A 13,374-nucleotide genomic window follows, 5' to 3' on the forward strand; every position below is an offset into this window, starting at 1 on the left:
TCCAAAGACGTGCAGGTTTGTATGTTAGCATTCATAGCAAAAGGATTTGAGTATAGGAGCAGGGAGGCTCTAGTGCAGTTGTACAGGGTCTTGGTGAGACAACACGTGGAGTATCGCGTACAGTTTTGGTCTCCTAATCTGAGGAAAGACATTCTTGCCACAGAGAAGGTTCACCAGACGGATTCCTGGGATGTCAGGACTTTCATATGAAGAAAGACTGGATAGACTCGGCTTGTACTCGCTAGAATTTAGAAGATTGAGGGGGGATCTTATAGAAACTTACAAAATTCTTAAGAGGTTGGACAGGCTAGATGTAGGAAGATTGTTCCCGATGTTGGGGAAGTCCAGAACAAGGGGTCACAGTTTAAGGATGAGGGGGAAATCTTTTAGGACCGAGATGAGGAAAACATTTTCCACACAGAGAGTGGTGAATCTCTGGAACTCTCTGCCACAGAATGTAGTTGAGGCCAGTTCATTGGCTATATTTAAGAGGGAGTTAGATGTGGCCCTTGTGGCTAGAGGGATCAGGGGGTATGGAGAGAAGGAAGGTACAGGATACTGAGTTGGATGATCAGCCATGATCATATAGAATGGCGGTGCAGGCTCGAAGGGCCGAATGGCCTACTCCTGCACCTATTTTCTATGTTTCTATGTTTCTTTGTAGGTTATGAAATCGCAAATTGTCCATAATGTATGATAGTGTTAATGTCTGGGGATCACTGGTCCTTCCCTCCGGAGATAGAAACATAGAAACATAGAAATTAGGTGCAGGAGTAGGCCATTCGGCCCTTCGAGCCTGCACCACCATTCAATATGATCATGGCTGATCTAATATGAGATCATGGCTAATATGAGATGCTTCATGTCCCGCTGAGTTCCTCCCGCGTTTTGTGTATGTCTTCTGTATAAAGCCAAGCTGCCTGTCACCTGCATGAAGGTACACAAAAATGCTGGAGAAACTCAGCGGGTGCAGCAGCATCTGTGGAGCGAAGGAAATAGGCAACGTTTCAGGCCGAAACCCTTCTTCAGACTGATGTTGGGTGCGGGGAGAAGAAAGGAAAAAGGAGGAGGAGCCCGAGGGCTGAGGGAGAGGTAGGAAGGGGAGGAGGCAGCAAGAGCTAACAGAATTGTGAGAATTCAATGTTCATGCCACCAGGATGCAGACTCCCCAGGCGGAATATAAGGTGCTGTTCCTCCAATTTCCGGTGTTGCTCCCTCTGGTCAAACACTTTGTAATACCTGGTGTTGGAGCAGGCAACAATGGAAAATTCCTGCTGCATTTCCATTGTCAAAACGGTAACGTTGACGGCCTTTGGAACATTTTCGTTTAAATACATGAATTGGCGAGAGAATGAAATGTGTCCTGGTCTCCCGCTGCCAGGCGTGTTAAAATTCCATCTTCACTTGTTTTCCAGAGTTGAATGATCCACGAGGCGCCAGCATCTAGATCAAGACCGTTGATCGAAAATCTAACCATTAACTCCTCAGTTTCAATGTTTTAGAGTAATATTTACAGCTTGGTTGTCCGTTCCATTTCCATGTTATAACTGTGGCTGAATATAAAATTAAAAAATCAAAATACAAATCAAAGAAGCATACTCTCTGACTCAAACTGTACAACCCAGGCGCACAAATAAATGCTTATCGTGCTGAAATTATCACTTCCAATTCCACGAATAAATAGTGATTGAAAACAAAAAAAAAGAAAGCCAGGGATCATATCTTCTTTCTAATGGGATTAAGAACATACCCATGTGTCATGATTTCAGTTTGCAATTGTTTAAAACCTTCGTCCAAAAATGTTTAAATGATCTATCTTCCCTTCTTAACTTTATTCTCCTGATTTCTCGCCATAACTCTGACACCATAGTGAGTACGAATCAAGGTCTCAACGTCTGTGGAATCCTCTGCCTCAAGGTGGAGACAGGTTCTCCGGATGCATTCAAGAGAGAGCTAGACAGGGCTCTTAAAAACACTGGAGTCAGGGAATATGGGGAGAAGGCAGGAACGGGGTAGTGATTGGGGATGATCAGCCATGATCACATTGAATAGTGGTGCTGGCTCGAAGGGCCAAATGGCCTCCTCCTGCACCTATTGTCTATTGTCTATTGTCTCTCGGTCTCCACTTGCTCGGAAGCAGCAACTCTACCGCTGCGCCCTATTTCCTCCATAGATGCTGCCCGATCCACCAGCTCTTGGTCTTAATGCTCCAGGGACTAACTTTACTGTACCATTCTACTGTTTGTTTATTTTTTAATTGCTGTTTATTTTGCCTTTTTCCCCCCGCCCACAATATTTAATATGTAAAAGAATATGTGATTCTGTTCCGTTCAGTTTGTAGTTTGTAGAGGGAGTTAGATGTGGCCCTTGTGGCGTATGGAGAGAAGGCAGGTACAGGATACTGAGTTGGATGATCAGCCATGATCATTTTAAATGGCAGTGCAGGCTCGAACGGCCGAATGGCCTACTTCTGCACCTATTTTCTATGTTTCTATGTTTGTTTGTTTGTTTGTTTTTTGCACAGAGTCCGCGAGCATTGCCACTTTTCATTTCACTGCACATCTCGTATGTGTATGTGACGAATAAACTTGACTTGACTTGACTCACCTTAAACCCATGTCCTCCAGTTCTCAATTCCCTGGGCAAGACTCTGTGCATTTACCTGATCTATTGACTTGACTTGACTTGACTCACCTTAAACCCATGTCCTCCGGTTCTCGACTCACTGGGCAAGACTCTGTGCATTTACCTGATCTATTGACTTGACTTGACTTGACTCACCTTAAACCCATGTCCTCCGGTTCTCAATTCCCTGGGCAAGACTCTGTGCATTTACCCGATCTATTGACTTGACTTGACTTGACTCACCTTAAACCCATGCCCTCCGGTTCTCGATTCCCTGGGCAAGACTGTGCATTTACCCGATCTATTGACTTGACTCAAGGTTCAGTCAAATTCATTTCACTTGCAGTTTATGTGCAATGTGACGAATAAAACTGATTGATTGATTGCTCAATCAATTTTACAGGGAGATGCTAACTGCATTTCGTTGTCTCTGTACTGTACACTGACAATGACAATTAGAATAGAATAGATTAGAATAGAATAGTTTCTTTATTGTCATTGTAACATGAACCATGTACAACGAAATTTAAAATGTCAGCCAGTCAGTGCAGCATTCAATTAAAGTTGAATCTGAATCTGAATCTGAATCTGATTGATCTGCGGTTCCTGGTGTGTGGGGGCCTCATGGCGGGGTAACTTCCCAGCGTGCCCCGCGGCTGGGAAAGTGCCCTATTCGCCACAGCGGGGGGAACTCGGCGCAGGCGCAGTGGGAAGTGGCGCAGGCGCAGTGGGAAGTGGCGCAGGCGCAGTGGGAAGTGGCGCGGGCGCGGGACGCGGGCCCGGAACCGGAAGTGGGCCCCGCGTTGCCATGGCCGCCCTTCAGTCCGCGGCCCTCGCCTGCGTCTCGCTCGTCAACTTTCTCTTCGTCACCTGGAGCAGCGGCGAGTTGGTGGCGTTCATCTCCCTGCGGCACATCTACCGGGGGCAGCGGCCCGGGACCGGGGACACAGAGGATAAGGAGGAGGGGAGAGGATAAAGGAGAGGGGAGGATAAAGGAGAGGAGAGGGGTAGAGGAGGGGAGAGAGGATAAAGGAGGAGAGAGGATAAAGGGAGGGAGGGGAGGATAAAGGAGAGGGAGAGGATAAAGGAGGGGATAAAGGAGAGGATAAAGGAGGGGAGAGGATAAAGGAGAGGAGAGGATAAAGGAGAGGAGAGGAGGATAAAGGAGGGGAGAGGATAAAGGGGAAAGGAGAGGAGAGGATAAAGGAGGGGATAGAGGAGGGGAGAGGATAAAGGAGAGGAGAGGATAAAGGAGGGGAGAGGATAGGAGAGGAGAGAGGAGGGGAGAGGAGAAAGGAGAGGAGAGGGGAGGAGAAAGGAGAGGATAAAGGAGGGGATAGAGGGGAGAGGAGGGGATAGAGGAGGGGAGAGGATAAAGGAGAGGAGGATAAAGGAAGGAGAGGATAAAGGAGAGGAGAGGATAAAGGAGAGGAGAGGAGAGGAGAGGGAGAGGGGAGAGGAGAGGAGAGGATAAAGGAGAGGAGAGGATAAAGGAGGGGAGAGGATAAAGGAGAGGAGAGGATAAAGGAGAGGAGAAAGGAGAGAGGATAAAGGAGGATAAAGGAGAGGAGAGGATAAAGGAGAGGAGAGGATAAAGGAGGAGAGGATAAAGGAGAGGAGAGGATAAAGGAGAGGAGAGGATAAAGGAGGGGAGAAAGGAGGGGGAGGATAAGGATAAGGGAGAGGAGGAGGAATAAAGGAGAGGGGAGGATAAAGGAGGGGATAAAGGAGAGGAGGAGAGATTAAGGAGGGGAGAGGGGGAGGATAGAGGAGGGGAGAGGAGAGGAAAAAGGAGGGGAGAGGATAAAGGAGGGGATAGAGGAGGGGAGAGGGATAAAGGAGGGGAGAGGGGATAAAGGAGAGGGGGAGGATAGAGGAGGGGAGAGGATAGAGGAGAGGATAACGGAGGGGAGAAGATAAAGGAGAGGAGAGGAGAGAGTAAAAGAGAGGATAAAGGAGGGGAGAGGGGGGGACGAGGAGGAAAGGAGGAGGAAGGAGAGGATAAAGGAGGAGGATAAAGGAGAGGATAAAGGAGAGGATAGGAGAAGGAGGGAGGGGAGGGAAATAAGGAGAGTATAAAGGAGAGGGAGAGGGAGATAAAGGAGGAGGGAGGAGAGGAGGGGAGAGGAAGGAGGGGAGAGGAGAGAGGATAAAAGGAGAGGGGAGAGGATAGGAGGGGGGAGGAAAGGAGAGGAGGGGAGAGGATAAAGGAGAGGATAGGGGAGAGGAGAAGAGAGGGGAAAGGAGAGAGGAGGGGAGAGGATAAAGGAGGGGAGAGAGGAGGAGGAGGGGGGATAAAGGGAGGAGAGAGAAGGAAAGGAGGAGAGATAGGGGAAAGGAGGGGAGAGGAGAAAGGAGGAGAGGATAAGGAGAGAGGAAAAGGAGAGGTAAAGGAGGGGGGAAAGGAGAACGGGAGGAGAGAGAGGAGGAGAGGGATAAAGGAGGAGGGGAAAGGAGGATAAAGGAGGAGAGAGGATAAAGGGGGGAGAGGATAAAGGAGAGGGGAGAGGATATAAGGAGAGAGGAGAGGGGATAAAGGAGAGGAGAGATAAAGGAGAGAGGAGGATAAGGAGGGGAGGGATAAAGGAGAGAAGAGAGGATAAGGGGGAGGGGAGGAGAGGGGAGGAGAGGAGGAAAGGAGAGGAGAGGAGAGGGGATGAGAGGAGAGGAAAGGAGAGGATAAAGGAGAGGAGAGGATAAAGGAGGATAGAGGAGAGGGAGGAGGGGAGAGAGGGAGAGGATAGGAGAGAGATAAAGGAGAGGGAGTGTAAAGGAGGGGATATAAAGGGGAGGAGAGGAAGGGGGAGAGGATAGGATTAAAGGGAGGGGAGAGGATAAAGGGAGGGGAGATAAGGAGGGCTAAAAGGGAGAGGGATAAGAGGATAAAGGAGAGGAGAGGATAAAGGAGAGGAGAGGATAAAGGGAGAGGGAGGAGGTAAAGGAGAGAGATAGAGGAGAGGGAAAGGGGGGGAGGAGAGGAGGGGAGAGAGGATAAAGGGAGAGGATAAGAGGAGGGGATAAAGGAGAGGAGAGGATAAAGGAGGGGAGAGGATAAGAGAGGGGGGAGAGGATAAAGGAAAGGAGGAGAGGAGGATAAGGATAAAGGAGAGGAGGAGGAGGAGAGAGAGATTAAGGAGGATAAAGGAGAGGATAGGGAGAGGATAAAGGAGAGGAGGGAGGATAGGAGGAAGGAGGGGAGGGAGGAGGATAGAAAGGAGGGGAGAGGAGGAAAGGAGGGGAGAGGATAAAGAGAGGAGAGAGGATAAGGGAGAGGAGAGGATAAAGGAGAGGAGAGGATTAAAGGAGAGGAAAAGAGGAGAGGGAGGAGAGGGGAGATAAAGGGAGAAAGGAGGAAAGGAGGGGAAAGGAGGAAAGAGGAGAGGATAAAGGAGAGGAGAGGATAAGAAGGAGAGGAGAGAAAGGAAGGAGGAGAGGAGGGGGAGAGGAGAGGAGAGGATAAAGGAGGGGAGAGGATAAAGGATGGAGAGGAGAATAAAGGGAAAGGGGAGAGGAGAAAAGGAGAGGGAGAGGATAAAGGAGAGGAGAGAGGCTAAAGGAAGGAGGAGAGGAGAGGATATAAAGGAGGAGGGAGGAGAAAAGGATAAGGAGAGAGGATAAAGGGAGAGGAGAGGAAATAAAGGGGGGAGGATAAGGAGGGAGAAAAGGAGAGGGAGAGGATAGAGGGGAGAGGATAAAAGGAGAGGATAAAGGAGGGGAGAGGATAAAGGGGAGAGGATAAAGGAGAGGAGAGGATAAAGGAGAGGAGAGGGGAGAGGATAAAGGAGGGGAGAGGATAAAGGAGAGGAGAGGGGAGAGGAGAGGAGAGAGGAGAGGAGAGAAGAGGGGAGAGGAGAAGGGAGGGGAGAGGATAAAGGAGAGGAGAGGATAAAGGAGGGGAGAGGATAAGGGAGAGGATAGAGGAGGGGGAGGAGAGGAGAGGGAGGAAAGGAGAGGGGAGAGGATAAAGGAGAGAGTAGAGGGGGGAAGGAGGAAAAGGAGAGGATAGAGGAGAGGAGAGAGGAAAGGAGAGGGGAGAGGATAAAGGAGAGGAGAGGATAAAGGAGAGGGAGGAGGATAAAAGGATAGGGGAGAGGATATAAAGAGAGGAGAGGAGAGGGGAGGGAGAGGATAAGGGGGGAGAGGATAAAAGGAGAGGAGAGGATAAAGGGGAGGGAGAGGCTAGGGAAGGAGAGGATAAAAGGAGAGGAGGGGGAGGATAAAGGAGGTATAAAGGAGGAGGAGATAAAGGAGGGGGGAGGAGGAAAGGAGGAGAGGAGAGGATAAGGAGAGGGGAGAGGATAAAGGAAGGAGAGGAGAGAAAGGAGAGGAGAGGATAAGGGAGAAGAGAGGATAAAGGAGGAAGAGGATAGAGAAAGAAAAAGGAGGGGAGAGGAGAGGGGAGGAGGAGGGGGAGAGGAGAGGATAAAGGAGAGGGGGAGAGGATAGGGGAGAGGAGAGGATAAAGGAGAGGATAGAGGAGAGGAGAGGATAAAGGAGAGGGGAGGAGAAAGGAGAGGGGAGGAGAAAGGAGGGGAGAGAGGATAAAGGAGAGGAGAGGAAAGGAGAGGGATAAAGGAGGGGGAGAGGATAAAGGAGAGGGAGAGGAGGATAAAGGAGAGGATTAGAGGAGAGGAGAGGATAAAGGAGGGGAGAGGATAAAGGAGCGAGGAGGAGGAGAGGATAAAGGAGAGGAGAGGGGGAGAGAGGAGGAGAGGAGGAGAAAGGATAAAGGAGGGGAGAGAGGATAGAGGGAGGGGATAAAGGAGAGAGAAGGATAGAGGAGAGGAGAAGGGGATAAAGGAGAGGAGAGGAAGAAAGGAGGGGGGAGGATAAAGGAGGAGAGGATAAAGGAGAGGAGAGGATAAAGGAGAGGGGAGGATAAGGAGGGGAGGGATAAAGGAGAGGGAGAGGAGGGGAGAGGGGGAGGAGATGGAGAGGGGGAGGATAAAGGAGGAGAGGGAGGAGGAGAGGAGGGATAAAAGAGGGGAGAGGATAAAGGAGGGAGGGAGGAGGAGAAAGGAGAGAGGATAAAGGAGAGGAGAGGAGGATAAAGGAGGGGAGAGGATAAAGGAGATAGGAGAGGAGGGGAGGAGAGAAAGAGGGATAAGGAGAGGAGAGGAGATAAAAGGAGGAGGAGAGAGGAAAAAGGGAGAGAGGGAGAGGGGAGGGGGAGAGGAGAGGATAAGGGGAGGGGAGAGGATAAAGGAGAGGGGAGGATAAAGGAGAGGGAGAGGTGAGGGAGAGGAGGGGATAAAGAAGAGGAGAGGGGAAAAGGAGGAGAGGAGAGATAAGAGGAGGAGAGGGGGAGAGAAAGGGGGGAGAGGAGGGGAGAGGGGGAGGGGAGAGGTTGAAAGGGGGGAAGAGGATGGGGAAGGGGAGGAGGGACAGGAAGAGGGGAGAGGGAGGAGAGGAGGGGGAGGAGGAGGGGAGATGAGAGGAGAGGGGAGGGTGGAAGAGATGAGAGGAGAGGGGAGGATAGAAACATAGAAAATAGGTGCAGGAGTAGGCCATTCGGCCCTTTGAGTCTGCACTGCCATTCGATATGATCATGGCTGATCATCCAACTCAGTATCCCATCCCTGCCTTCTCTCCATACCCCCTGATCCCTTTAGCCACAAGGGCCACATATAACTCCCTCTTAAATATAGCCAATGAACTGGCCTCAACTACCTTCTGTGGCAGAGAATTCCACAGATTCACCACTCTCTGTGTGATAAGAGAGAGGAGAGGGGAGAGGAGAGAAGGGGGAGGGAGAGGAGAGAAGGGGGAGGGAGAGGAGGTAGAAGAGAGGAGATAGAATAGAGGAGAGGAGGAGAAGAGAGGAGAGGAGAGATGAGATAGAAGAGAGGAGAGGGGAGGAGAAAGGAGAGGGTACAGGAAAGGAGAAGGGAGAGGAGCGGAAAGGAGGGGAGAAGAGTTCAAGTTCAAGTTTATTGTCATGTGTCCCTGATACGCTAATGAAATTCTTGCTTTGCTTCAGCACAACAGAACATAATAGGCATTGACTACAAAACAGGAGGGGAGGGGAGGGGAGAGGAGGAGTGGAGAGAGAGGAGAGGAGATGATAAGAGAGGAGAGAAGAGAAGGGAGGAGAGGAGCAGAGAGGGGAGAGGAGAGCAAAGATTGCTATAGGATCTTTGGGAGAGAGGAGGTGGTGAGGAAGAGGAGCGGAGAGAGGGTTGCAAACAAAGATCCTATAGAATCATTGGTTGGAAAGGAAGAGGAGAGGGAGAGGAGAGGAGGAGGAAAAAAGAGGGGAGGGAGAGGGGGAGAGGAGGATAGGGAGGGGGGAGAGGAGAGGAGAGCGGAGGGGGAGGTGGGGAGAGGGGGAGGGAGAGGAAAGGGAGAGGAGGAGAGGAGGATTGAGGAGAGTAGGGAGAGGGGGGAAGAGGAGAGGGGAGGGGTGGGGAGAGGAGGAGGGAGAAGAGAGGAGGAGCGGAGGAGGAGAGGGGGGAAGGAGAGGATAAGAGGAGGAGGGAGAGGGGAGGAGAAGAGAGGGGAGAGGAGAATAGGAGGGGGAGAGGAGAGGATAAGAGAGGGGAGAGGGAGGGAAGAGAGGAGGGGGAGAGATGAGAGGGGGAGAGGAGGGAGGGAGGAGAGGGGAGAGGAGAGGAGAGAGCAAAGATTACTCTCGCATCTTTGGGAGAGAGGAGGTGGGGAGGAAGAGAGGAGCAGGGAGAGGGTTGGAAAGGAAGAGGATGAAGAGGAGGGAGGGGGAGAGGGAGGAGGAGGCAGAGGGAGAGGACGGGGAGGGGGAGAGACAATAGACAATAGGTGCAGGAGTAGGCCATTCGGCCCTTCGAGACAGCACCGCCATTCAATGTGATCATGGCTGATCATCCCGTTCCTGCCTTCTCCCCATATCCCCTAACTCCGCTATTTTTAAGAGCCCTATCCAGCTCTCTCTTGAAAGTATCCAGAGAACCGGCCTCCTCCGCCCTCTAAGGCAGAGGAGGAAGAGGAGAGGTGGAGAGAGGGTTGGAAAGGGAGAAGAGGCGGGGGGGGGGGGGGGGAGGAGGAAGAGGGGAGGGGGGGAATGTTTAAACACGAGAGGATAGGGTGTGGTTTTACCCCGAAGATAGACACAATATGCTGGAGTAACTCAGTGGGACAGGCAGCATCCCTGGAGAAAAAGGAATAGGTAACGTTTTGTTGGGGTACAAAGTTGTATAGGGCTCTGGTGAGACCACATCTGGAGTATTGTGTACAGTTTTGGTCTCCTAATTTGAGGAAGGACATCCTTGTGATTGAGGCAATGCAGCGTAGGTTCACGAGATTGATCCCTGGGATGGTGGGACTGTCATATGAGGAAAGATTGAAAAGACTAGGCTTGTATTCACTGTAGTTTAGAAGGATGAGGAGGTATCTTATAGAAACATATAAAATTATAAAAGGACTGGACAAGCTAGATGCAGGAAAAATGTTCCCAATGTTGGGTGAGTCCAGAACCAGGGGCCACACAGTCTTCGAATAGAGGGGAGGTAATTTAACACTGAGGTAAGTAAAAAAAAATCCACCCAGAGAGTTGTGAATTTATGGAATTCCCTGCCACAGAGGGCAGTGGAGGCCAAGTCACTGGATGGATTTAAGAGAGAGTTAGATAGAGCTCTAGGGGCTAGTGGAGTCAAGGGATATGGGTTGAAGGCAGGCACGGGTTATTGATAGTGGATGATCACAATGAATGGCGGTGCTGGCTCGAAGGGCCGATTGGCCTCCTCCTGCACCTATTTTCTATGTTTCTAAAACGTCATCTATTCCTTTACTCCAGAGACGCTGCCCGAGTCACTCCAGCATTTTGTGTCTGTGTCTGGTACAAGCTAGCATCTGCAGTTCCTTCCTACACATGAAGGAATGTGACATGAGAGATCTCGGCAGCACAAGGCACATGTCAAGTAGTTAGGGATCAAATACTGCAGACATCAGAAAAGGTAGAATCAGGCACGATAGGAAGCAATGGAGAGAGAATGATCAGAGAGCACATGCCCGCTGCAAACGAGAGCAGTTACCCAAAACATTACATCGCTTGTTTCAGAGAGCGGAGACAGATACTGCCCCTTCAATGCTGCCCCTTCAATGCCACCAGGCATTGCCAGACCTCTTCTGGAGCAGGTGGATCTTGGCACCAAACAAAAAACCTTTGGCATTGTGTGGGCAGCAGCAGGCAGTTGTTAAAACATGATAACTGTAATACTGCTGAGGCCTAATGGAGGGCCGGGGGGGAAATACCAGACACTATCAAGGCGGCACAGTGGCGCAGCTGGTAGAACGCCAACCTCACAGCGCCAGAGACCCGCGTTCAATCCTGATGTTGGGCACTGTGTGTGGCGTTTGCATGTTCTCCCTGTGACCATGTGGGTTTCCTCCGACACCCGCAAAGACGTGTGGATTTGGAGGCTAATTGGGCCTCTGTAAAATGTCACGGGTGAGTAGGGAGTGGATGAGAAAGTGGGATAACTAGTGTGAAAGGGTGATCGAAGGTCGGCGTGAACTCAGTCGGAGCCAGGGCCTGTTTCCATGCTGTTTAAGAAGGAACTGCGGATGCTGGAAAATCGAAGGAGCACAAAAATGCTGGAGAAACTCAGCGGGTGCAGCAGCATCAATGGAGCGAAGGAAATGGGCAACGTTTCGGGCCCAAACCGTCCGAAGAAGGGTTTCGGCCCGTAACGTTGCCTATCTCCTTCGATCCATAGATGCTGCTGCACCCGCTGAGTTTCTCCAGCATTTTTGTGTACCTCCTGTTTCCATGCTGTATCTCGAAACTAACCCAAGGACTGCAGGGGGCACTGGTGGGCAAATGTTTGAAACACTATCTCTGCTCCATTGAGCAATGACAGGTGGGTGCTGTATTGCAACTGCTCCTGGAGCACTTCACGGTGTGGCAGTGGGCTGAACCTGACCTCAAAGGACAGTGAGCAGCAGCAGTCTTAATTTTAGAGATACAGCGTGGAGAGACACAGTGGTGAAGTTGCCTCCTCTCAGCACCGTAGCCCCGGGTTCAATCCTGACTACGGGCGCTGTCTGTACGGAATTTGTATGTTCTCCCCATGACCTCATGCGCTTACCCCGGATGCTCCAGTTTCCTCCCCCACTCCGCAGATGCACAGGCTTCAGTATTGACTGTAAATTGGCCCTCATGTGTAGGATAGTGCTAATATACAGGAATCGCTGGTTGGCACAGACTCGGTGGGCCGAAGGGCCTGTTTCTGCGCTGTATCTCTGAACTCCAAACATCAAATATGAGAGATAACAAGGACACCCTATGGAAAGTCAGCAACCTTAGCCCAGTACCCCAATCACCATGGGGACACAAGGAACTACAAATGCTGGAATCTTAAGTGGGGGAAAAAATGTAAACTGCCGGAGGAACTCGGTGTATAACCATATAACAATTACAGCACGGAAACAGGCCATCTCGGCCCTTCTAGTCCGTGCCGAACACTTATTCTCCCCTAGTCCCATCCATACTCATACCATAACCCTCCATTCCTTTCCCGTCCATATAACTATCCAATTTATTTTTTAATGATAAAATCGAACCTGCCTCCACCACCTCCACTGGAAGCTCATTCCACACAGCTACCACTCTCTGAGTAAAGAAGTTCCCCCTCATGTTACCCCTAAACGTCTGTCCCTTAATTCTCAAGTCATGTCCCCTTGTTTGAATCTTCCCTACTCTCAGTGGGAAAAGCTTATACACGTCAACTCTGTCTATCCCTCTCATCATTTTAAAGACCTCTATCAAGTCCCCCTTAACCTTCCGCGCTCCAAAGAATAAAGACTTATCAGGCAGCATCTGTGGAGAGAATGGAATGGCAACTTGGAATGCTGAGTTCGAAGGGAAGGTTGCCATAGAGGGAGCACAGAGAAGGTTCACCAGACTGATTCCTGGCTTGGCAGGACTTTCATATGAAGAAAGACTGGATAGACTCTGCTTGTACACGCTAGAATTTAGAAGATCGAGGGGGGATCTTATAGAAACTTAAAACATTCTTAAGGGGTTGGGCAGGCTAGATGCAGGAAGATTATTCCCGATGTTGGGGAAGTCCAGAACAAGGGGTCACAGTTTAAGGATAAGAGGGAAGTCTTTTAGGATCGAGATGCGAAAATCATTTTTTACACAGAGAATGGTGAATCTGTAGAATTCTCTGCCACAGAAGGTAGTTGAGGCCACAGTTCATTGGCTATATTTAAGAGGGATTTAGATGTGGCCCTTGTGGCTAAAGGGATCAGGGGGTATGGAGAGAAGGCAGGTATGAGATACTGAGTTGGATGATCAGCCATGATCATATTGAATGGCGCTGCATGTACGAAGGGCCGAATGGCCTACTCCTGCACCTATTTTCTATGTTTCTATGTCCCGACCCGAAACGTCACCTATCCATTTCTGCCACAGATGCTGCCTGACCTGCAGAATCCCTCCAGCACTTTGTTTTTTGCTTTCATACAGTGTGCAAAATCCCCCCAAAATATATCTTTTAAAACATCAGGTCATAAGGAATAGGAGTGGAATTAGGCCATTTGGCCCATCAAGTCTACTCCACCATTCAATCATGTCTGATCTATCTCTCCCTCCTAAGCCCGTTATCCTTCCTTCTCCCCATACACTGACACCCGTACTAATCAAGAACCTATCTATAACCGCCTTAAAAATATCCGTTGACTTGGCCTCCACAGCTATCTGTGGCTATGAATTCCACAGATTCACCACCCTCTGACTAAAGAAATTCCTCCTCATTACCTTCCTAAAGG

At 50.2% G+C, this 13,374-nt stretch overlaps 1 protein-coding gene across 1 annotated transcript in view; it reads left to right on the plus strand.

The window, feature by feature from the left end:
- The first annotated feature begins 3,384 nt into the window (after window positions 1–3,384).
- LOC129714847 (nurim-like) overlaps window positions 3,385–13,374 on the plus strand; it is a 30,904-nt gene continuing 20,914 nt past the window's right edge. Inside the window, exon 1 of the mRNA XM_055664679.1 lies at window positions 3,385–3,572. Coding sequence (XP_055520654.1) covers window positions 3,434–3,572 — 139 coding nt within the window. The 5' untranslated portion in view covers window positions 3,385–3,433. The remainder of the gene's footprint in view (window positions 3,573–13,374) is intronic.

Source organism: Leucoraja erinacea, chromosome 42, assembly GCF_028641065.1.
Source record: "Leucoraja erinacea ecotype New England chromosome 42, Leri_hhj_1, whole genome shotgun sequence".
NCBI classification, from domain to species: domain Eukaryota; kingdom Metazoa; phylum Chordata; class Chondrichthyes; order Rajiformes; family Rajidae; genus Leucoraja; species Leucoraja erinaceus.